This window comes from Talpa europaea (genome assembly GCF_964194135.1).
Source record: "Talpa europaea genome assembly, chromosome: 6".
Taxonomy (NCBI): Eukaryota; Metazoa; Chordata; class Mammalia; order Eulipotyphla; family Talpidae; genus Talpa; species Talpa europaea.
This window is the reverse complement of record NC_140072.1, coordinates 37,819,298-37,841,931: the sequence shown is the minus strand read 5'-3', so window position 1 is coordinate 37,841,931 and position 22,634 is coordinate 37,819,298. Positions and strand designations below refer to the sequence as shown.

Here is a 22,634-nt window from a genome sequence, read left to right as displayed (position 1 = left end):
AGACACACTGCTCAGATTCGGGCCTACATCTGCTTCACAAAGGGTATTTGGCCTAAAGACACCAATCTCTTACCTGAAAAGAGGAGCCACAATTTGCCTCGTAAAGATTCAGGGATCCCCATGGCTACAAGTTTCCGGATCTTCTCTGTGCGAAACATACACACAGTTCTGCCATATTCCACAAAGTGGTCATTCCACAGGCTGATTTTTATTTGTTCTCTGGACTGGAAATAGAAACACTCTTAATGTAAGGGGAAGCCTGTCCATACCTTGCACCATAGCCCATCTCGCTTCTGTTAACAGAGGTACCGACAGCCACAGGCTGTTCATTCAACACATATTTGAATCTCTGCAAGGCAGAGAGGATAGAGGGGACCAGCCCTCAGGAGTTCTGAGCCCAGGGGGAGCACTTGCACAAGTAAAATGTCATTTCCTTGGCAAAGTTCAGAGTAAGAATATGTTCATCCAAACACTAAAGCAGCCTGAGCAGATGGGCGGAGAGGTGGGGGAGGGAGACTGCTGGACCCCTCCTCCAGAGGCCCCCCCAACCCCCCCTCCCCGGAGCTGGTGCTGAAGCACAAGTCCGCTCAGAGGGGTATCATGATTTGTCCTGACCTTCCCGACAGCCAGGAGAAAAACCTAAACCTGGAAAAAAAAAAAAATGACACTTCTCATTATCAGAAATGAGAAATTTATAATTCTCCAGGCAACTAAAAATCCCCTTTAAAATTATCCAGACAGGAATTTTTAGGGCCTTTGAAACAAGATGTTGATGTATACTTTTCACTTGGCTAGATTCTCCAGGAATGGAAGAAGCATATACATCTAATTCAATACTCTCCTGCATTTAGTCAACAAGTTCATTGAACATCTCTGCACAAAGCATATGAAAAGGTTCCGTCTGAATGAATAAAGCCAACAATTGACTATACAGGAGCCTTTAAGCCAGCAAGAGGCAAAATGCTGCTTGGGGTAACATGATGCATAGCCACCCCTGGGCCTCGGGTCCTAACAGCTTCCCACCTGCTGGGCCACCATTTCCAAATATAATTTCCAGCCTATCTACCCTCTGTACATAATACTTCCCTCCGATTCCCTCTACAAAGAAGGAAACTGTAAGTGAATGTAACAAGACTATTTTTATCTCATTAGAACCAGAAGATAGGAGACCCTTTGTCCCAGAAGACAAAAAAGAACATTATCACACAGACAACACTGGATAAAAGAAGAAAGATGCATTCGACTCCTGGAAAACCCCTCCAGGGTCAGCACCTTCAGGACATGCAGCCCCCAGTGTTTGACCCCATCCTCCATGTGCCCAGACGGGCTCAGGCGATAGCATCACTGACACCCTCCTCCTGTACTGAAGACAGAGGGAGGCGGGTGCCAGCTTCCCAGGCTGCCTTGAGCCCACAGCACCTGCGCTCCTGCCCTGAGGGGCTGGACGAGTGATGCGCCTTCCTCAGTGGGTCACACAGAAGAAACCCCCATGCCAAACCCACAAGTGCCCGGCAAGGGCACAGTGCACACCCACCATTCGAGAGTCGGGGCTCTGGCCTCCTGACTGCTGGAAGACAGCGATCAGGGCCTCGGGGTGCAGCCGCGGGCTCTTTTCTTTTTCGCCCTTCTCATTATTTTGGGAAGACACCATTTCAAGATCCCCAAACTTGTGGTCGCTGCATATGCTTGTTGAATGAAACACAGGTGAAGCCTGCATGGAAAAACAAGAGCCAGACAGAAGAAAGTCATTAGTTTTTGTTCTGCCTTTGGCAGCATGCAAGTCGCAAACTTAAACATGTCTGTTTATGACTCGAGGGAAAAACAGGGTAACGTGAAACCCAACAGACTGGATGCTGAGAGTGGTCCACACTGTTTTCCCAGCGTTGCTGCTCGAGGCCTAGGGAGCGTGGGACTCGGGGGAGCGGGAAAGCCTCAGCCTTCCTCAGTTTCCCAAGCAGAGGGTGAAAATCTTGAGAAAACAGCTCTAACGTCCTCAGACTTTCCTTTCCTTCCAGTTAATTGCTTCAGGTGAAAAACAGGTCAAGAAAGGGGGATGGAAAGGAAAGAACAGGAGAAAAGGCCCCTGCAGAGCCAGGTCCATTTTTGCAGCTGTCCAACCTCAAAGACAATGAAAACTTCTTTTGGCAAGTTACATCTGCCCCCAAATAACACCATTCCCTCCAACGTTGGGGATCAGGAGGGCAGCGGGAGATGACCCCTCTAACATGTAAAGAGGGTGTCTACTCACATGTGCCTTGATTCCCCACCAAAGCCTGCAGCCAATGAGGGGCTGCCTCCTACACACAAGTGCACCCACCAACCTCTAACATGTAGAGAAAGGACCTGTCAACTCTTCTAACCTGTAAGTGGGGTGCCCCCGTAGTGCCGCCAATCTGCGGGGCACCCCATCAATCTCTCAATCTATGGGGGGGGGCAAACTCTCACCTGTTTAACACCCAGTCAGGACAACCAGTGTATGTGAAATTATATGGACTGATCCACAGGTCAAATAATCTGATATTTTTCTTATACCCAGATAGATCATCTTCATGTGCACTCCCCCTTGGAGACCACTGCCCTAGAAGTGCTGAAAAGGGGTTTTCACTTTAAGGTATGCACTGTTTAGACAGACCGTACCATGTCTTCATCTTGGGAGGTGTCGTAACGCACAGGGTGGTGGGCGTGCACCTGCTTCAACCTCAGGAGCAGACTCTCCACCAAGTTATCTCTATCCTTGAGCTCAATGAACTGGAACGCCATCTTGCTCCTGATGCTGACGATGATGGGGTTAGGCAGCAGACTTGTGTCCTCCATCTTCTCAATGCTCACAACCTGTTGCAAAGAATTACACACAAAGGTACAGCAAGAAAGAAGGCAGGCATTTTATTACATATTCATAAAATCTCCAAAGAGAAGGCACAATCAAGTAACTAATGAATCGGTACAAAGACTTAGAAGGCAGCATATTCACACAGCCAAAAGGTAGAAGTAGCTCAAGTGTTTCTTACTGGATTGTGGCAAAACAAAATGTGGTGTACAGATGCAATGGAGTACTAGTCAGTGTTGAAATGGCCGGATATTCTGACACATGCTGCATCAATGAACCTGGGAGTCGTGATGCTAAGTAAAAGAAGCCAGTCACTGAAGGACAAATACTATATGATTCCACTCATATTTGTACCTGGAATAGTCAGACTCACAGAGACAATGCAGAAAGGTGGCTGTCAGGGGTTGGGGAAGGGAGAGGGGAATTGAGTCTGATGGGTGCAGTGTCAATTTAGGAAGATGAAAAAGTTCTGGCGATGGTTGCAAACAATGGGAATGTACTGATGCCACTGAGCTGCAACCCTTAAAATTGGTTCAAATAATCAATGTCATGGATATGTTACCATATTTTTTAAAAAAAGTCTCAGACAGCTCCTGGATTTCTTGCTCACCTCATAAGACTATTCGTAAAATGAAGCCACCAGTTGCAGAAAAATAACATGGAGCTAAGAGATCACATGAAGAAGTCTGAGTTCTCCTCAACAACAGTATGCTTAGTTCACATGTTACAACAGTGAGAATTTAGGTCTGATGTGCAACAGAGCAGTAGGTACTGTCACTTCGGGAGGCCCTGAAACCAAAGGGCTGAGTTCATCAGATGTGGAAAATGATTCAGGTTGCCCCACATTCCCATTTCCAAAAGAATTGCGGAATTTAATGGTAGGAAAGTACCTGATGCACATTATAGGAAGCATTTTTTTTTTTAATTTTTCACTCAAGTTTCAGAAGGGTAGAAAAGCCAAGCAATTTGACACTTATTTTCAAATGTGATAACTCTTTGTAGGTTGCCCTTGTCCCCCATTTTGTGAATGAAAGGTTAGGATTCATTCCTAAAAGCTGCTAGAAAAATTTTAACTGCTAAGCATGTACTTTTTAACACAGTTTTATCAATAAAAGAGAGGTGAATATGCCCTGACCTTCCATGTAAATTTCAGGTCACCATAGCAACAATAGAACATGCAACAGCCAAACAGGTAATAGTCAAATTCAGACCGTGCTTCCCTCTAGATGCTTCTCTTTTGCTGACAAAACCTTGCTGTGTGAGATGCCCTCCTGCACCCCACCTCACAGCAGCCACGTTCAACAACAAAAGACTGATGGAAAGCTCATGCCAGGGCAGTGGCTACCTCTCTGAGTGGGAGGATGACATTGCAGCAGCCATCTTCCTTGCTGGCAAAGCAGATGTAACTGTCAGAGGTAAACAGCCGCCCGACAGTGTGACAGCGACTGAACGGTGTCCAGAGGGAACAGTCCACGACTGCATGCAGCTTCTCCTGCCTTGGCAATCTGAAGAAAGCCCGGAAGAACTCATTCTGGGCTCTGGCTTCAAGGTCTCTGGCAATGGAGGAAGAAGGGTTAAAAAGGAATGGCGGAAAAACAGTTACAATGGAAAACATTATAAAACCCACTGGCATAGCCTGATATTGATGTGAGTGCAAAAAGGCACCACACCCCTCTAGTTCCCACACAAGTCAGGCACAAGAACTCCACCTCACAAGCCAACCTTTGCACAAGTGCCAAAAAGAGGATGGGTTGCTTCTGGGCAGAACTAATACAACTAACTCATAAACCTTGGTAAACATTCCTTCCCGCTGAGAAACACTGTGAATTACAATGAAACAATTATATAAGAATCCAGTATCAAAAAGTCAGACAATAACAAGTGTTGGTGAGGATCTGGAGAAACCAGAAAGAACCTTCATACACTGCAGGTGGGAATGTAAAACCGTACAGCTACTTTGGAAAAAAGTCTGGTATGTCCTCAAGGAGACATGATAGAGGTGGGAAAGTCCATGGAACTTACTATGAAACCCTCATAAAGAGAAGATTCAGACATGTCCATAAAGTCCTCTGGACACAGACAGAGTTACACAAATCCTGCCGATCAAGATGGGTGCAATGGCTGCAGGCCAGTCACAGCACCTAAGTTCCTGACACAACAGGGACATCTACTTCCACAGGTGCCTGAGCTGCTTCCTGAGAGGAGCTGGGAGAGAAATGGGAAACCACCACCAAGAATGCTCTAGACATTTACGTGCCATAAAAATAGAAGGCAAGTCTCCACTACACCACCCAGTTTACTGAGAGCTGACCTACATCTAAATGGGAAAAGCTATAGCTTTTAATTAATTTATTTATTTATACAAGCACTGGGTACAGTCAGAAGCGTGGGAGGGTGAGAGAATTCGCCAGAGCAGAGAACAGAACAGGCAGACTGACGAAATACACTGCTGAAGGGAGCAGCGGGCACAGCAGGAGAGGTCTGTGTGCCATGTGAGACCCTCGCTGGTGGCCCGGGATTGAACCGGAGCTGCAGAGCCCACGGGCAGCTTCGCAACCCAGCGCTCAACCACTGCACCACCAGGAGAGGCCCCAAAAGCTCTTGCTTTTTCTAAAAGCAGTCTGGTCATGCTGGCTTTGGGGAAGGCAAAGCCAGTGCTCCCTAATGACACATATCTCACAAATGTCATTCCAATTGCCCCTGAATTAAAATGTTGTCTTTTTCCTTCCTGGAAGCACAAACCCTGCCCTCCCAGGAGATGCTGAAGCTGATATGAATATATGGCCAGTGATAAGTCACAGCAGCTCGTGCTGAGCTACAGGGAGGGTATAAAGACTCACATATTTAGTGCGCAACCCTTCAAATTAAGAATAAGGTGCTCAGTTATCTGAGGGACATTAAAAACAAGTTTACTTCTATTCAGTGCACCTGCTTTCTCAGCCAAATAGCTCAGTTCACCGCCCCCCATCCCTTCTCTGTGGCTTCTGAGTTGCCTGGGTATGCTACACACAAAGTCTCCATTCTGCTTTCTAGGCTGTTCTTTTTTCCACTGAAATGATCTGTCTGTCTTGCTGTTTCATTATTCAGAGACCAGTGACCTCAAATTACAAAAGGAGAGAGCAGCAGGAGGGATTTTCTTATTTTCCTTCCACCCCACTAGAAAATTCTCTTTGAATTCTGCTTTTAATTCTGTTTTTATAGATATTTAACTTTCTAACATAAGTGACATGAAGAAATGACGACTTGCCAAATGAAAAACATTTAAGGAGCTCAGAATAAGACCACCCCATCTTTTAGGTCCGTTTCAATGCAGGTGGTAGTTTTAATGCTAAACATATCAACTCCTTTTTCTGAACAGTATCAAAACAAAGTCCACTAGTCACAACTCACCTGTCAGACCTTCTAGTACTTGCTGAATGCTTCCATTTTTCCCTCCCAGAGAGACAACGGACAGACATGGGTCAGACCTTAACATTCAGCAACTGTGTAGCTAATCAAAGGTCTTTTATGCACTGCAGAAGCCCCCCTATAAAGACAGGAACTAGCTTAGCAACCCCAACAATATTTGCTACCCACCATCCACACTGCTGGCGTGCACTGTCAAAGCAACTGCTCCGAGAGGAAACCACAACTGAGAAGAGCAAGGGAAGGTGCCACAAATCCCCCTGCCTTCACACATGCCATTTTATGAACCTATATCCATGTGGAGAACAGATGTGGATTGATTAGAATATGGATGAATAAACATCAACATCTTTATTAAAGCTGAAGTTAAAATATGCAACCAAGTATGCAGAAAATTCTAGATTATAGGCACACACTTAAAATTCAGATTTATTTCCTAAAACATCAGACCCAATAAATTAAAAGGCAGATAGTTCTTTGGCTTTTCTGTAACCCAGAACTAGATTTCTCTCTCCTAGATTAGTCAACGATGTATCCAAAACAGGTTTACCTCTCTTTTCCCTCATTCACTTTTTAGAATGCTTTTGGGAAGAAAGTACATGTTCTGTGCCAACTGTCACCTCATGATGTCATCTGTTCTGCATGCCCAAATCTACTAGGGTCAGCAGGTTCACGCTGCCTCAAGGCCAATGTTTCCCCAGACAGCTCAGTGTGCTAGTTCTTGCCATTGGCAAATGAGCAGAAAGCCTGGAGCCACTGTCCCTGCCCAGCTGGGGTAACTGTGTCCCCGCAGCCAGAGAGCCTCAGGAAGAAACGCAAACTTCCAGCTGTCCTTCATTGCATTCCCAAGCCCAACGCCATTCAAAACTCAGGGAAACAAAGAAATAACTAGAAATACAAGGCAGCGAGACCAGGTACACACGTTTTTCCTCACTGTCCCAGCTGACGCATTAAACACTGCATTTTTCACATATGCCTGCTCAAAACATCTTCACTCTGGCAATAAGACAAGAGAAAGACATCCAAGGAATCCAAATAGGAAAAGAAGAAGTCAAACTATCACTATTTGCAGATGATATGATAATATACATAGAGAACCCCAAAAACTCCACAGAAAAACTAATTCAACTTATCAATCAGTTAAGTGGCAGGATACAAAATCAACACGCGAAAGTCAGTAGCCTTCCTATACACAAACAATAAATCTGAAGAAGAAATCAAAAAAACCATCCCTTTTATTATTGAAACAAAAAAAATCAAATATTTGGGAATAAATCTAACAAAAGAGGTAAAGGACCTATACAAAGAAAACTATAAAACACTGTTAAAAGAAATAGAAGAAGACACAAAGAAATGGAAAGACATCCCCTGCTCATGGATTGGAAGAATAAACATTATTAAAATGGCCATCCTACCAAAAGCAATATACAGATTCAATGTTATTCCAATCAAAATTTCAATGTCATTCTTCAAAGAAAGAGAACAATTATTGATAAAATTCATATGGAATCACAAAAAACCCCGAATAGCCAAAGCTCTCCTGAGAAAAAAAAGAAGGGAATGGAGGCATCACACTCCCAGACTTCAAACTATACTACAAAGCCATAATCATCAAAACTGCATGGTACTGGAACAAGAACAGACATACACACCAATGGAATCGAATAGAAAATCCAGAAATAAACCCACAGATTGATGGTCAACTAATCTTTGACAAAGGAGCAAAGACTATGCATTGGAGCAAAGAAAGTTTGTTCAATAAATGGTGCTGGGAAAACTGGGTCGCTACATGCAAAAGAATGAAGCTTGACCACTACCTCACACCATACACAAAAATCAACTCAAAATGGATTAAAGAACTAGACATAAGACCTGAAACCATAAAATATATAGAAGGAAATATAGGCGAAACACTACGTGATTTGCACATCAAAGACATCTTTACAGACACATCACCCAAAGCAGTGATAGTGAAGGCAAAGATAAACAGCTGGGACTACATCAAATTAAAGAGCTTCTGTACAGCAAAAGAGACAATAACAAAAACAAAGAGAAACCCCACCAAATGGGAGAACATTTTTGCACCCAACACTAATGATAAAGGACTGATCACAAAAATCTGCAAAGAGCTGATGAGACTCAACAACAACAAAGAAAATAATCCAGTCAAAAAATGGGCAGAAGAGCTAAAAAGAAACTTCTCTGAAGAGGAAATGCAAATGTCCAACAAGCATATGAAAAAGTGTTCAACATCACTTGTGATCAGGGAAATGCAAATCAAAACTACCATGAGATACCATCTTACACCAGTGAGAATGGCACATATTAAAAAAAACTAGCAACAACAAATGTTGGCGAGGGTGTGGTGAAAAAGGAACTCTTCTGCACTGCTGGTGGGAGTGCAAACTGGTCCAACCACTATGGAGAGCTGTGTGGAGATTTCTGGACCTACTAAACATAGAGCTTCCATATGATCCAGCAATTCCACTCCTAAGTATTTACCCAAAGGACACAGAAACATCAATGCCAAAGAACACCTGCACCCCTATGTTTATAGCAGCACTATTTACAATAGCTAAGCTATGGAAACAGCCCAAATGCCCCAAAATAGATAACTGGATCAAGAAGATGTGGTACATATATACCATGGAATATTACTCAGCATTCAAAAAAGATAAACACATGCAATTTGCAGCAACATGGATGGCGCTGGATGGGATCATGCTCAGCGAAATAAGCCAGAAAGAAAAAGAAAAATACCGGATGGTCTCACTCATAGCAGGAATCTAGAAAACTTAAATAAGGGGCCAGGAAAATGAATAACTATAAGAAAGTGAAAATCAAAATCAACAAAAAACTATGAAACAGGGACACTTTTTGGGGGGTAGGGGGGCAGGAGGGGAGGGATTGGGGTCAGAATGGGGGGGTTGCAATTGTATGGGGAATATAAAAATAAAATTTATTAAAAAAAAAAAAAGAGGAAAAAAAAAAATCTTTACTCTGGGACCTCCCTGGTGGCGAAGCTGCCCGCAGCCTCTGCAGCGCCAGTTTGATCCCCGGCCGCTGGCGAGGGTCCCACAAGACGCGCAGACCTCTCCTGCCGCCCGCTGCTCCCCTCAGCCGTGTCTTTCTTCAGTCTGCCTGTTCTGTTCCCCACTCTGGCTCTGGTGAATCCCCTCACCCTCCCGCACTTCTGACTGTACCCAGTGCTTGTATAAATAAATAAATAAATAAATAAATTTTGAAAAAAAATCCTTAAAAAAACAAAAACAAAAACAAAAAAATCTTTACTCTGTGATCCCAAGAGCTTGGAGGAAGTGCAAGTACAGTGCTGCCGTGTGGCAGCACATACAGGCACAAAGCAGCCCAACACCACTGGGGACGTAGACGTGACAACAGGCAACAGGTGACCTGCCAGGCCCTCATTTCCTTTGAAAATACATCCACACTGACCCCGACAGGGCAGGATGGCTACAGCACGCGCATGTGAGAGGTGTTTTCACTCCCAACAACAGGCTCCTGCTTTGGTCCGCTTCTCCCCATCCTGCCATCCTGCCCCCCCGCCGGAGGCCCCCACAACCAGAGTGGCTAGGGATCTGCAGGGCTGGGAAACATGGGCCCTCCTATGCGAGAAGCTTCTGTTGGTTCAAGAGGACTCAGCTACAATCAGGACATAAATCACAAACATTAAAGAGCAAGACTGAGCATTCCTAGTGGGGCACAAGCAGAATGGCAGGTAAGGGGGTAAATCTAGGCAGGAGGAAGCCAGAGAGTGAAGAATCAGCCAAACGAGGGGGTGAAGTTTTATCACACAGGACACCAGCCCCTTAGCAGATACCACTCACCTTTAAATTCTGATAAAAAGACTTACGTGACGGGAAATAACTTCCATTCACTACACTGCAGTAACTGAGTTTTCCTCCAGCATTCACAGTCAATCAAAACAGATTTTAATGAAGAGATATTATTTATTCTCAATTTAATGAAGTCTATCACTTCTCTACCCTCTCCCCCATCCCAAAATAATTGGACACACTTTTCTCACCCATCATTCACAACTTCAGAGTGAAATATTTTTTGTTTGTAAATATCAGGACAGGGAAATCAATTCCCTCCCTCCCCACTCTCTATGGAGGTCCCCTCTCCCTCCTGGATTCTGCCCTGCTGCCTGGAGAAACCATGGCCCAGGGCCCCCTGAAGCATGAGGACTGCGCCAAATGATTCCCGAATCCTGCCAAGCTCCACCTTGTCTGACCAGATCCTGGGTGACTATACCGTCCCATCCTCCTTGCTCTTCCTGGAGGTGCAGCCAGGCTGTGCTCTGTGTCCCCAGGTCCAGCGGGAGAGAGCACAAGCAGCAAGCATGACTAATCCCTAATCAGACAGCTCATCGCCCTCTGGAGCCCAAGGTCAGCTTTCTAAAGCCGTTATCTGGGAAGGGAAGTGAAAAACCCTATCAACAAAGAGAGCCTGAGGAGCATTCCAGCACTTCTAATTGTGCCCAGATCATGAAGAGACTGTTTTCCTAAACTTTAAAACCTGGGCTCTCTTGGCAGGATGTCAAGTTGACTGAGTCATTACCTGTTTGTGTCCACAGGCCTATGTCTCCATGACAGAGAACTACAAGTGAGAACCAGCAAGGAATTGGTAGGCAATGACATGCCTTTCACTTTTGGAGGAAGTCAGTCAAAGTGCAGTGACCAGCAAAACATGCTGTGGACCAAACTCTGCTCTCCCACATGGGGCCAGCTTAGGGCACCCATGGGACCCAGGAGGCTCCACCACTGCCTACCACCAGGGCCTTCTCTCTGTATCTCTCTCTTCTCCCCTGCTTTCTAATAGCTGCCAGGGTGGAAGGCAGAGGACAGCAGCCTGTTGAATCCACCTGACTTCTGCAATGCGAATGAAGAAGCCAACACTGATGACATTTCTTTCCTAACAGGTAATATACCAGAAGGGTCTACAAGGCTACAGACTTTTATTCTTCCTCTTTTTTCTCCTTTCTATCCAAGCCCAAAAGACCACATTTGGAAGTGGAGCTGTAACATCAGGATATTGGTCAGGAGTCACTCTGAAATGTCAGCGCTCATGGGGCTGACCAGGACACACAGGGTGACAATGAGCTGACATCCACTCCCAAGACTGTGGCTGTGACCCACACACTGAGGCATCTGTGTGCAAACAAGGGGAAAGTGTGAAAAGCTTTAATTGGTGTTTTACACAAGCCCTTTAGCAACTCAGACACCTGAGACTTATTTCTTTTTTTTTGCCAGATCTTTGTAAGTTAGACTAACAGGATTCATATGCCAAGTTATTACAGAGACATGTGCAGAAATATGGCAGAGTGTGGTCTCACTGCACTGGGTCACAATCATTTTACAATAGGGCCCTTTAAGTGGGGGCTAGATGAGGTGAAGGGGAAGCAAGGGGCCGGGAGGCACACGGAAGAACTCCAGACCAGAGTCAGAGGACCAGAGAAGCGGCCCTAAGGTCCCCTCTCATGAAGCAGCACTGTCTCACGTCAGGTCACCAGAGGATGCAGAACCAAGTGAAACTTGTTAAATTTTACCTACCCACCGCCCGCCCCCCAGAAAAAATTCCGAGTATTTGGCTTTTATTTTTGCCTACCTTCTGACTATAGGTGCTCAGTTTAAAATTATGCACAAAGCAGAGAGGGCCTTTAAATTCTTCTGAATACACAAAAACTAAACGGTGCCATTCAGAGACCTCTAGTTAGGACATACATTCCCCAAACGTTCAGAGATGACAGTACACATATAGGAGTAATAGGAATGTTCAAATAAATACTTTTTAAAAAATTTTAGATGACTAGACATAGAATCACCATAGATCCAGAGAGTCTACTTCTGGGCACGGACCCTAAAGAATTAAAAGCAGGGAATGGAACAGATGCCTGCATACTCATGTTCACAGCTGCAAGGCTTTAAGATCACGATGAGAAGTGAAATTAAAAGGAGTCACAGAAAGAAATATATTTGGTTTATTGCTGCTTCTATGAGGAACCTAGAATCACCAAGTTTGTAGAAAGTAGCATGGTGGCTTCTGCAGACTAGGGGCGATAGAATGGAGAGTTACTGGTTAGTGGGTACAGGGTGTCAGTTCTGGAAGAGTCCCTGAGATGGGTGATGATGGCAGCACAATACGAGTGCACCTAATACCACTGGTCCACACATTTAAAAATGGTTAAAATGGTAAATTACATGATATGCTTATTTTGCCACAAGAAAAAGGTTTTCTGTTGTTTTTTTTTTTTCAATGACCAGTAGTCACTGAAGTGGTATCAAAATAGTAGGTTAATTCTGCATCTACGTCAAAAACATCCAACCAGGACAGCACTTTATAGGTAACCTGTTTTTCCAAAGGAGTCCTTTGTAATCCTGTGCCTTTTATCAGCTCTGCAGTAACCACTGTGACCCACAGTCAGAAATCATAGTCAAGTTCCAACACCACAGTTTGCATTTTAGAAAATAAAGTTGAACTAGATAATGAAGTTGAAGTGACAAGTAATTCAAGCAACTACCTCAGAAGTCTCTGTGACTGGTACCAATTTAAGGCAAACAAAAAACATTCACTATTAGTAAGTCATATTTCTAGTTAAATATGAAAATACAAAATTTCTTAATGCTCATTAATAAAGCAAAATGCTAAAGAGAATGCTATCATGAAGCCACCCATATTACATTTTTTAGAAATATGTTTATGAAAAGCAATTTTGAGGGCCTCCCTGGTGGCACAAGGGGTTAAGGACCACACTATGAAGCATTCCACAGCCTCTGCAGCACAAGTTCAATCCCCGGCCAGACAGAGAGAAACCCATATGGCACAGCAGACCTCTCCCGTCTCGCCCGCTGCTCCCCTCAGCAGTGTGTTTCAGTCAGTCTGCCTGCTCTGTCTCTGGGGAATCCTCTCACCCTCCCACGCATCTGGCCTGTACCCCAGCTCTTGTATGCATAAATAAATAAATCTTTAAAAAAAAAAAAAAAGAAAAGCAATTTTGAACTAATAGATTAAAAAAAAAGAATTGGATCTACTAGTCAAAGTCTACTGTATATAGGAAATGAACAGTAATCACTGCCAGTCATTACCTCTCTGTCACAATTAGCAGCATAAGAAAATCTGTATTATGCCACAAGGGAAATTTAAAGCTAGTACAAGCAGGGCTAATAAAGCACATGAAGTCACTGTGGTTCACCAGCTCGGCCCCCTGTGCAGGTGAGGGACACCTGGGAGCAGACGCTCTTACCTCTTGGTGATCTGGCTTGGCTCCTGCAGATCTGGGTCCAGGTCAAAGCCCTCATTATCCAGCAGCCTGCGGAGTGTCACATCCGCCAGCTGCTCCATAATCTTAAACACCTCATCGAGGTTCAAGAACATGGAGAAGTCCCGCTCCTTGTTCTGCGTGGTGATTCGGATGGTATCAGTCAGAAAGACATTGGACGTTCTTTCTAACTTCTGGACATCAACCCAGGGAACTACAAGCTTAACTAGAAGAGAAAAAAAGCAAATACAAGTTTTATCTTAAAATCTGAGCCAAACTTAAATGTGTCAGCAAACAGCTCCAGGCTTTCCTTAAGTTGAAGTACAAATACCTTTTAAGCCAGAGCAACTTCTTGAATGCTCTCTGTTAGAAACTATCTCATATTCTAAAGGTTTTCATAAAGATTTAAGTAAAACTTTGAACGTTTCTGACAACCGTACACATATGGGGACATCCTTCTGAAATACCAAGTTAATAATGTAAAAACTTTCTCAAGAATACTTAAACTTGAATATTTGCAAAATATGCAAAAGTTTTGCATATTTCAAAAGCAGCATTCATGGTATAAGTTATGGGGTAAAAAAGAGTGCAAAAGAGGATTATTCATGGGCCTCCCCGGTGGCACAGCGGTTGAGCGCTGGGTTGCGAAACTGCGCGCGGCCTCTGCGGCGCCGGTTCGATCCCCGGCTGCTCCCTGGCCACCAGAGGAGGGTCCCACATGGCGTGCAGACCTCTCCTGCCGCCCGCTGCTCCCCTCAGCAGTGTGCTTCGGTCCTTCTGCCTGCTCTGCTCCCCGCTCTGGCTCTGGTGAATTCTCTCACCCTCCCGCGCTTCTGACTGTACCCAGTGCATGTATAAACAAAACAAACAAACAAACCAGCAAACAAATAAATAAAGCATGCCTCTATAAAAAAAAAAAAAAAAAAAAGAGGATTATTCATGGTCTCGTTTAGAGAACCAGGCTTAACATTTAGACTGGTCAGATGACACTTGTTAGAGTCATAGAAGACAGAGTACAAGTGGTTATTATGGTACTCTTTTTTAAAGTAGTACAGTACAAATAGTACATTTTATAAACAAGTGTTCTATTCTCAGAAATGTTTCCAATACAGTGGTAGCTAGGCTCAAGTGCTGGTGCTGAGCAAATGGGGAGGAGACATATGTAACAGCTTAAAATGATAGATGCTGTCAAACGCAGGAATCATTTATTTTTCCCAAATTGTATCATCCTAACAAATTAGGTTTAGTGACAATGATTGATAACTGTCAGGAAATAACTCATTTTCCTTTTCAAGTAAAGGAGGGGATGATGAAAGTTTTTATTTCTATGATTTCTTTCCATTCATTTTGCAATAATGTTTTTAGTGTTTTGATAATTTTAGGTCACGTTTCTACATCAGGCTTAGAAGAAACTTCTTCAGCACTCCCAGGTGCTTTCCTATATAGTCTTTCACATGCACATATACTCCATCTACACATCAGCTTTCACCAATTAAACATCTACTTTGTACTGAGCTTTTTCAAAGAGTGAAAACAGACATGTAAACAAACAATCTACCCCTGACTTAACAGGACCAAAATAGAAGCAAGTGTGGTGCAAAATATAGGGCCCAGGGAAGGCCCCCTGGAAGTGATAAAATCTGAATTGAATTTTAAAGGTTGAGCAGCAGTTTCCAAGTACAGATTAGAATGAAGGGAGGGGGGCCTCCCTGGTAGTGCAAGGGGTTAAGACGCAGCACTATGAAACTGTCCACAGCCTCTGCAGCACGAGTTCAAAACCCAGCCAGCCAGGAAGCTACACGCATGGCGCAGCAGACCTCTTCTGTCTCACCCACTGCTCCCCTCAGCAGTGCACTTCAGTCTTCCTGTTCTGCTCCTTACTCTGTCTCTGGTGAATATTCTCACCCCCCGTACCTCTGGCCTGTACTGTACCCCAGTTCTTGTATGCATAAATAAACAAATCTTTAAAAAAAAATGAAGGAACAGAAGGAAAGACAGGGTGTTAATTTTGAGAAGTATTTCAGAAAGTAGCAGAACAAGGATGACAAAAGTTAGGTCAGAGCACATTCCAGGCTGGGGAAGGGCTGTGGAAACAGGGTGTATGTGCTGAACATTAGAACTGAAGCCGGAGGCATGGGGAAGAAAGGGCACACATGAGCAAAGCTGGCTACAGCGGAACTCAAGGTATCCCTTCCATTGGTTTAACTGGAAGTATGTATGCAAATGCAGGCAGAAAAAATTATCCATCCATCCATCCGCTTCCACACTACCCTGTAAGGACACTTGAAAGAATATCTGGTTCTGGAAGAAGTGTCAATGGGAATGACATTTGTGGCTTTTTCTTTTTTACTTTGGAATTCCTCTGCCTTGTATGGTGACTGCCACTGACTAATCGAGACCCAGAGGACCAGGTGAAAAATTCCTCTTCAACTGTGTATCCAGTTACTTCTCCGGAGCATTGTGATCTCCCAGGCAGAATGAGTTTCATAAACAGCCCTGGTTTAAGCAGCAGCAATATGTTCCACTCCTTCAGAATTACGGGCCATCAGCTGTAACACTGTTTTCAAAGCAACATGTAATAATGAAAATGCTTTAGCAGCTAAATGGAGTGAGTGACATGGAAATATTTAAGGCAATAGAAAAAGTGAACTCTCACCAAATCAAACCCCCTTCTTGGTAGTAGCATATACCATTGAATACAATTGTCTGCACAGTCACTTGAAATTAAGCAAGTACCACCTGTTATCATTACAATCACTTATTTAAATCTTTTGTTTCTAATTCTTCAGGCTAGTAACTTGTCTAGGCACCAGCACAGGCCTCACTTACGCTCCTTGCCCAGGAAGAAGGAGTAGAAGCAGAGGTGGTTGATACTGAGGTACAGCCAGCCTTGGCGGGGAACCCTGGCCTTCCAGCAGCAGCAGGAATAATAGGTGACCAGCTTCTCTGCCTCTGGGAAGTTGAACCTGGCCTCAAACTTCACCAAAGCTTCTCGGAACTTCTCCGGCTCCTCTTCCTGCTCAGCAAGCCTGCTGCTCGTCTCTTCCGCAATCAGAGCCTGACACAGAAAGAGAAGGGTACGTGTGTGAGGCGGGCAAGGGGAGGTGTGGGAAGGGATGTGAGCAGGAAGGACAGCAGCACAGATACCAGGAATGGATTGCCCAAGGAATACATCCTCAATCTATGACAGACTCACAGGATGGATGAGAACTGCTCACCAGATCATTTGCCAACCACCCAGGAACATGGTCACAGTGGGAAAGAAAAAGCTGGTGGATGGAAAATCAAGAACAAGTCTCTCACTTGGCTATTTGCCAGCCTTGGGGCTTTGGGCGAATCAGACTTCTAATTCTCAACCAAGCAATTACTAGTTAGGATACCTTCTAGCTCTTCCCTCCAAGGATAGGAGGACCAAGGGACTGCTCAGGTATGTGCATTCAAGAAATCAACCCTGAAGAACTACCCAAGTTTGAATTAGAAGTTAAAACTGAGCATCTTCCTCGTTAGGTTAGAAATCATTGGTATAAAGCTAACAGCTGCCTGTCTGTGTTTTAGGCATAGAAAGGAAATCTCTCCCTCCCCCCTCGGGGCTTCTCTCAGGTTGGTCATGCAATCAAATTAACATCAGGCAGGAGAAAAGAACAAATATAATTACATATGTACAGAGAATCTACAGGGATGTCAATTCTAAAGGAAATGTGGGGAAGCGGAAGAATATCTCCAGAGCTAAAGAATGGAATAGATGCCCAGGGCTTCCAGGAGAGGGGGGGGGCGGGGACAGGCAAAGACCAGATTCTCGGTAATTAGATGTTTGCCTCCTGTGTAGAAAGGTTTCTCCAGAATAAAGGTAATTTTTGATAAAAATCCTTATTCTAGGTAATACCTCCAATCATCATTCCCCTAGGTAATTATGAGTGTGGTAAAAGTTTCTCATGAGCTTGAGGGCCTAGACTGACCTCAGTTCACAGTAATCCACATGTCACAGTGGCATCTTGGGAAAGCCTGTTCAGTTTGATACCTGATATATTTCACGTGGTATTCTACAGTAGAAAAGGAGTTTGTTGGCCAAGGTTTCAGAAAACAGTTAAGAATATAATAAAAAATGATGCAGTTGTAGGAATCCCTTCAAAGCATTCTGGTCTACTGGGAGTAAAGACTTTGAAGGAAAGCTTCTGAATCTAGGATTGTTTTTCTAATAACAAATAATACTAGGGATCCTTTCTTATCGGGGGGGGGGGTGAAGTGGTAGAAGTGCCTAGAATTTTAGCCTAGAGACTGTTCTGAAAGGTGATAACTCATTAACAAGCTCAGAAATCTGATTCCCCATTCCTGTGAGTCACTGCACATTTTTTCACTGAGAATAAATTTTTTTGTCACCACATGAGCAGCTACACAAGAATTCCAGGGCCCCAGGACTCATATATGGTACTCAGTGCTTTAAATATACCTATAATTCTACCCTTCAACTTTATTAGCATTTGCCTTCCTTTCTACTCTTGGAGGTGTGGTATTATGAAAGGTTATATATCCCTTAGTATAAACCACTTTGGGGAGTTTTGGGGAACTGCTTCCAAAGCCTGTACAATACAAGCTATTTAGAAAATTAGCTGGGTATTACCATTTAGATTAACATGGGATTTTTAGTTATCTTTAAAATAAACCTGAAGGTTGGAAATATTTCAAATTATTTTTATCTTCATTAGGTTTTCCTTTCATTTTCATATTTCATTTAATAAGACATTATAAAATATAAAAATTATAATTAAGGAAGATGAATATTTTTAGAAGTCCCTTACTCTGGACCATGAGGCATGAAAGGCCTTTTTAAGAAGACTCTAGAACAAGCAGGGATGGATGAACAGAAGGTACCCACAGCTCCAGATGCAGCAGCGTGGTGGCCACACAGAGATCTGCCTTCCATGGACAGGCACAGCTCAGAACAAAGAATTTCTTAGGCCTGTGGCCTCCTTGGGAGATTTTTAAAAGCATTTTATCTTTGAAGCATACAGGATCAAATATGCTACTCTAAAATATGCCACTTTGGTAAGAGGATTATTTAGAGCTGAAGACAATTGGGGGTAAGACTTGGAGGAAAGCTTCTGAACCAAGAAAGAATGGACATCAAGAAGTCCTTCTGCCTGCCCCCTACTATCTGCCGAAACACCAACCATTTGTAAAGGTGTCTCCCCCTTCTGTAGAGGAGGACAAATTAGACTCCAAATGATCTGAGATAACTCTAGACTCTCAGCAGCCCAGGACACTGCGGGAAATCTATAACAAACCTTACTAAAATAAGCCTTATCTTCCTTTCATTTCCTCCCATTTACCTTCCCACAGTTGCAACCACTAAAGCTTAAACACAGCTTGCTTTGTCTTGTCAGGTCTCTACAAATTTGTCGCTCTTTAAGATGTTAATAAGCTCCAAGATCTAACTATACCTTTGAGTTATTCGTCACTGAGTTTCTCTCACATGTATGTATGCTGCACATGTTAATAAGCTTTTTCTAATTAATCTGACTTTTATCAACTTAATTTCCAGGTCCTTGTCACAAAATCTACAAGAGTAAAGGAAAAGATCCCCCCCCCCCCAGGGAAATTTCCTAAAGTCACTGTAGCAAATATGAATTTCCTTCCTCCCAATCAATAAAAGAAACACCTAAATCAAAGAACCACCAGTCTATGCTACACTTAAAAAGTAGAATAAGTATGAAAAGCAACTAAAATAGTAATTTCTCCAGCTAAGCAAGTCCCAGTGTGATCAGACCCAGGGTACCAAGCCACAGTCAGTAGGGCTAGGCAGAGGTGGTAACCACAAGCTGAATGGGAACCCACTACAGCTTGGTGCAGCTGCTAGAAGCAGAGGTAAAACACAGAACACGAGCCACATTGCCCAGACTCAGCAGGCCTTTGGTTTCTACTGACCCACAAGTATACCCAGCCCCCAAAGGAAGAGTACTTCCATTTTATCCCTTTACAATAGACAATCACCCTTCACTAAAAGCTAAAGCACTTAAACATATTAGAAAAGCAAATTTTTGTAGAAAAACAAACAAAATTAATGGTCTGGAAGTTTTAACCTGTAACCTGTATTACAGGTTAATGTTTTAGAGTGTTTAATGAAAGAGTTAAAAAAAAGAATGAGAAATAACTTTTCACTGTCTAAGGTTTTTAAAGCACCTGTTATCTATCATGTTATTGCAGTGTAACCAGTTACATAATGAAATATCAATAGATACCTCCCAAAATATTCCTGTCTGGCCTTCTCAAAAGTTAATTGGGTTTAATTCCATTTAATTAGTCTATTTTAAGAATCAGCACCCTCTTTTGAGAAGGAAAATGCCAAGTCCAACAAAATGAAAGTTGTCACAACTGCAAAAAAATTAATAAGTCAAATAAATGCATGTAAAAACAAATTTTAACATTGCATTTTTCCTTAGATTTTAAAAAAGGACCTTCACTTCTAAAGAATAACAAAAACTTGGGCCTGAGGATGAGCCTGTATTTTTATTTCAGACTGACTTGCAAAGTTTGAGAGTTGACAAGTTGAATTCATCTCACTTAATGTATTAAGTCAGCTAGTTCAGGTATAAAGGAGAAAACAGTAAGATTATAATAAAAAATGATGCAGTTGTAAGGAAGTTTTAAGACCAGGAACTTTAGAGAAATATTAAAATCTAAGGACCCACCTTCACCTTCCCTTTCACAAAACTGGCAATGTCATCTTTATTATCAAAGACGGACAGGGTATGGAGGAGATTTTGTTCCAGCCAGTCCCAATGCTGGTTTATTTCCTCCAATGTTGCACCTGGGTTAGAACAGAAAAGATACAGAGATTAGAAGACAGAAGCAATGTCTAGAACATGAACTCATTTTCCAGATATCATGAATCCTCTGCTTATGTTATTATTAACCCAAGTTTCTCAGGGTGTTGGCCAGTTTGCCAGTTGAAAAGAAAGGCACCCTCACAGGAGCCACGCTCTCCCTCACCACCGCACTGGGATATGTATGTAACTGCCACTGCCACACAGACGAACAAATTGAGTTATCCTGGGGCTTGTGGTGTGCACGTCGTACCAGTCTGAGTAATGCATGGAATTCCTACTACCTCCACTAAAGTCACAAACAGGGTAATTACACAGCTACTCCAAAGCAAACAAGCCCCAAGCAGGAGGTAAATTCTGAACAGTCTCACATAGTTCCTCCTGTGAGAATGAGGGTCCCCCAAGAGGGGTGCTCAGCCCATATTCACAGAAGAAACTCTGGAGAAGGCTCTGCTGGATGCCCCCAGGCACTGGCACTTGCAGCAGGCATTGTCAAGGCATCAGCCTCAGCCTAGGACATTTCCAGCTGTTCAAATTTATGGTTTACATCATTTACACAATATCTCTTAAAATATAAAATTTTTTAGTACATGTTTAAAAAACACAAACATATTAGCATGTATATAAGTTAATTTCTTTGAAAAACCACCAACAACAAAAAAAATCACTATTATGCTTCGAGCACTCAGCAATACTGTTACCAAAAAGCTTAGTTATTTTCCTTGTCTGTGTTTCTTCTCAAGGACCTCCTTGTCCTTGCCATCAGGCAGGGGTCTCTGTCAGTACCTAGTCAAAGACCTGGCAAACAGCAGAGCCTCAATAAAGCCACTGACCTGAAATCATCACAATCCTGGACAAGAAAAGGCACAAATGTATGGGGAAAGATCGCAGTCTGGCTACAAGGGCATGGTTTCAAAAATGAAAAGCAGGAGATACTCTAACCTCAGAGATGTGAAGGGCTACCAGACAACAAAGCTCAGAACCATCTTGCCAACATCAGAGGCATCATGGACAAAAGGGCCACACACCACTTGTGCAGAAGTGGGGTATGCATTGTTAAAAGTGAACCATCATTTGCAGCTTCCTCTTCCTAGAACATAAACGCACATGAAGATCTTATCAATACCCCAGCACAGAAATGCCAGAGAACTTACTCTGAACCTGTGCATCTGGGGTCAATGAACAGCAAGAATATCTGTATTATGATTTTTGTTTTAAATGGACAGTTTGAGGAGGAGTCAACAGAAGAATCAAAGAGAATATTTCATAAGGCAATGTGAGTTTAAAATAGTGGTATTTATTTTCCTTGTATTATCTGAATTTTTAAGTATAGCATTGCAAAATCATGTCCTTTGGTTACTGCTGAAGTCAGTCTTCTCAACATGGGAAGGCCAGTTACAAAACTGTCCCTGGCCAATGTTTCTGTTCAGGTCAGGCCTTGAATCAAGAGCACTTGACAGGTGTCTTCAGCAGTTCTGGTTGCTTTAACAACAGACCACAGACTGAGTGGCTTCAACATACTTTTTCTACAGTTCTGAAGTCCAAAATCAAGGTGTCAGCATATTTGGTTCCTAGTGATAACCTCTTCCTGGCTTGTAAACAGTCGCCTTCTCAAAGTATCCTCACATAGCAGAAAGAATTCTGTGGTCTCTCCTTATAAGGACGCTAATCCCAGCACAGAGACCTACCCTCACTCACCTAACCCCAATTAACTCCCAAAGGCCTTGCCTGCAAACATCATATTGGGGGTTAGGGCTTTCATAAGGACGCTAATCCCAGCACAGAGATCTACCCTCACTCACCTAACCCCAATTAACTCCTAAAGGCCTTGCCTGCAAATATCATATTGGGGGTTAGGGCTTCAAATATGAATGTGGGAGAGGGTGTAAACCTTTCTGTCCAAAACTGACGGTGATTGTGTCCAGATATCCATCAACCCCACCTCCTTTGTCTTGTTCTTTAAGGTTTCAAAAACCCACTTGGGGTTTATGAGAACAAGCTTTTTGGGCCTGGCCTAGCCTTCCTGCTGGTATGTGCTTTGGACTTGGTTCTGGCAACTTTGCTGTTGGGCCCTGCCCACTCAGCCCTAGGCCCTGTGTGATTAGCTGGTTATTTGCCTAGTAGGGGATGGGTGGTTTCAGAGTTGGAATGAAAGGCTGTTATTTGAAATCCTCTCTGCTGTCTTTTTTTTTTTTTCTTAAAGATGTTTTATTTATTTATTTATTTATTTATTTACACAAGCACTGGGTACAGTCATAAGCGCGGGAGGGTGAGAGAGCCAGAGCAGGGAGCCAGAACAGGA

General features: G+C 43.3%; 1 protein-coding gene across 2 annotated transcripts in view; it reads right to left on the bottom strand.

Moving 5' to 3' along the window:
• TBC1D8 (TBC1 domain family member 8) overlaps window positions 1–22,634 on the bottom strand; it is a gene marked incomplete at both ends in the record, with an annotated part of 105,689 nt that overhangs the window by 23,823 nt on the left and 59,232 nt on the right. For both annotated transcript variants that reach the window (XM_084235951.1, XM_084235952.1), the window contains 7 exons: window positions 74–224; window positions 1,535–1,711; window positions 2,638–2,832; window positions 4,173–4,380; window positions 13,497–13,737; window positions 16,341–16,569; window positions 20,198–20,316. In XM_084235951.1, coding sequence (XP_084092077.1) covers window positions 74–224; window positions 1,535–1,711; window positions 2,638–2,832; window positions 4,173–4,380; window positions 13,497–13,737; window positions 16,341–16,569; window positions 20,198–20,316 — 1,320 coding nt within the window. The remainder of the gene's footprint in view (window positions 1–73; window positions 225–1,534; window positions 1,712–2,637; window positions 2,833–4,172; window positions 4,381–13,496; window positions 13,738–16,340; window positions 16,570–20,197; window positions 20,317–22,634) is intronic.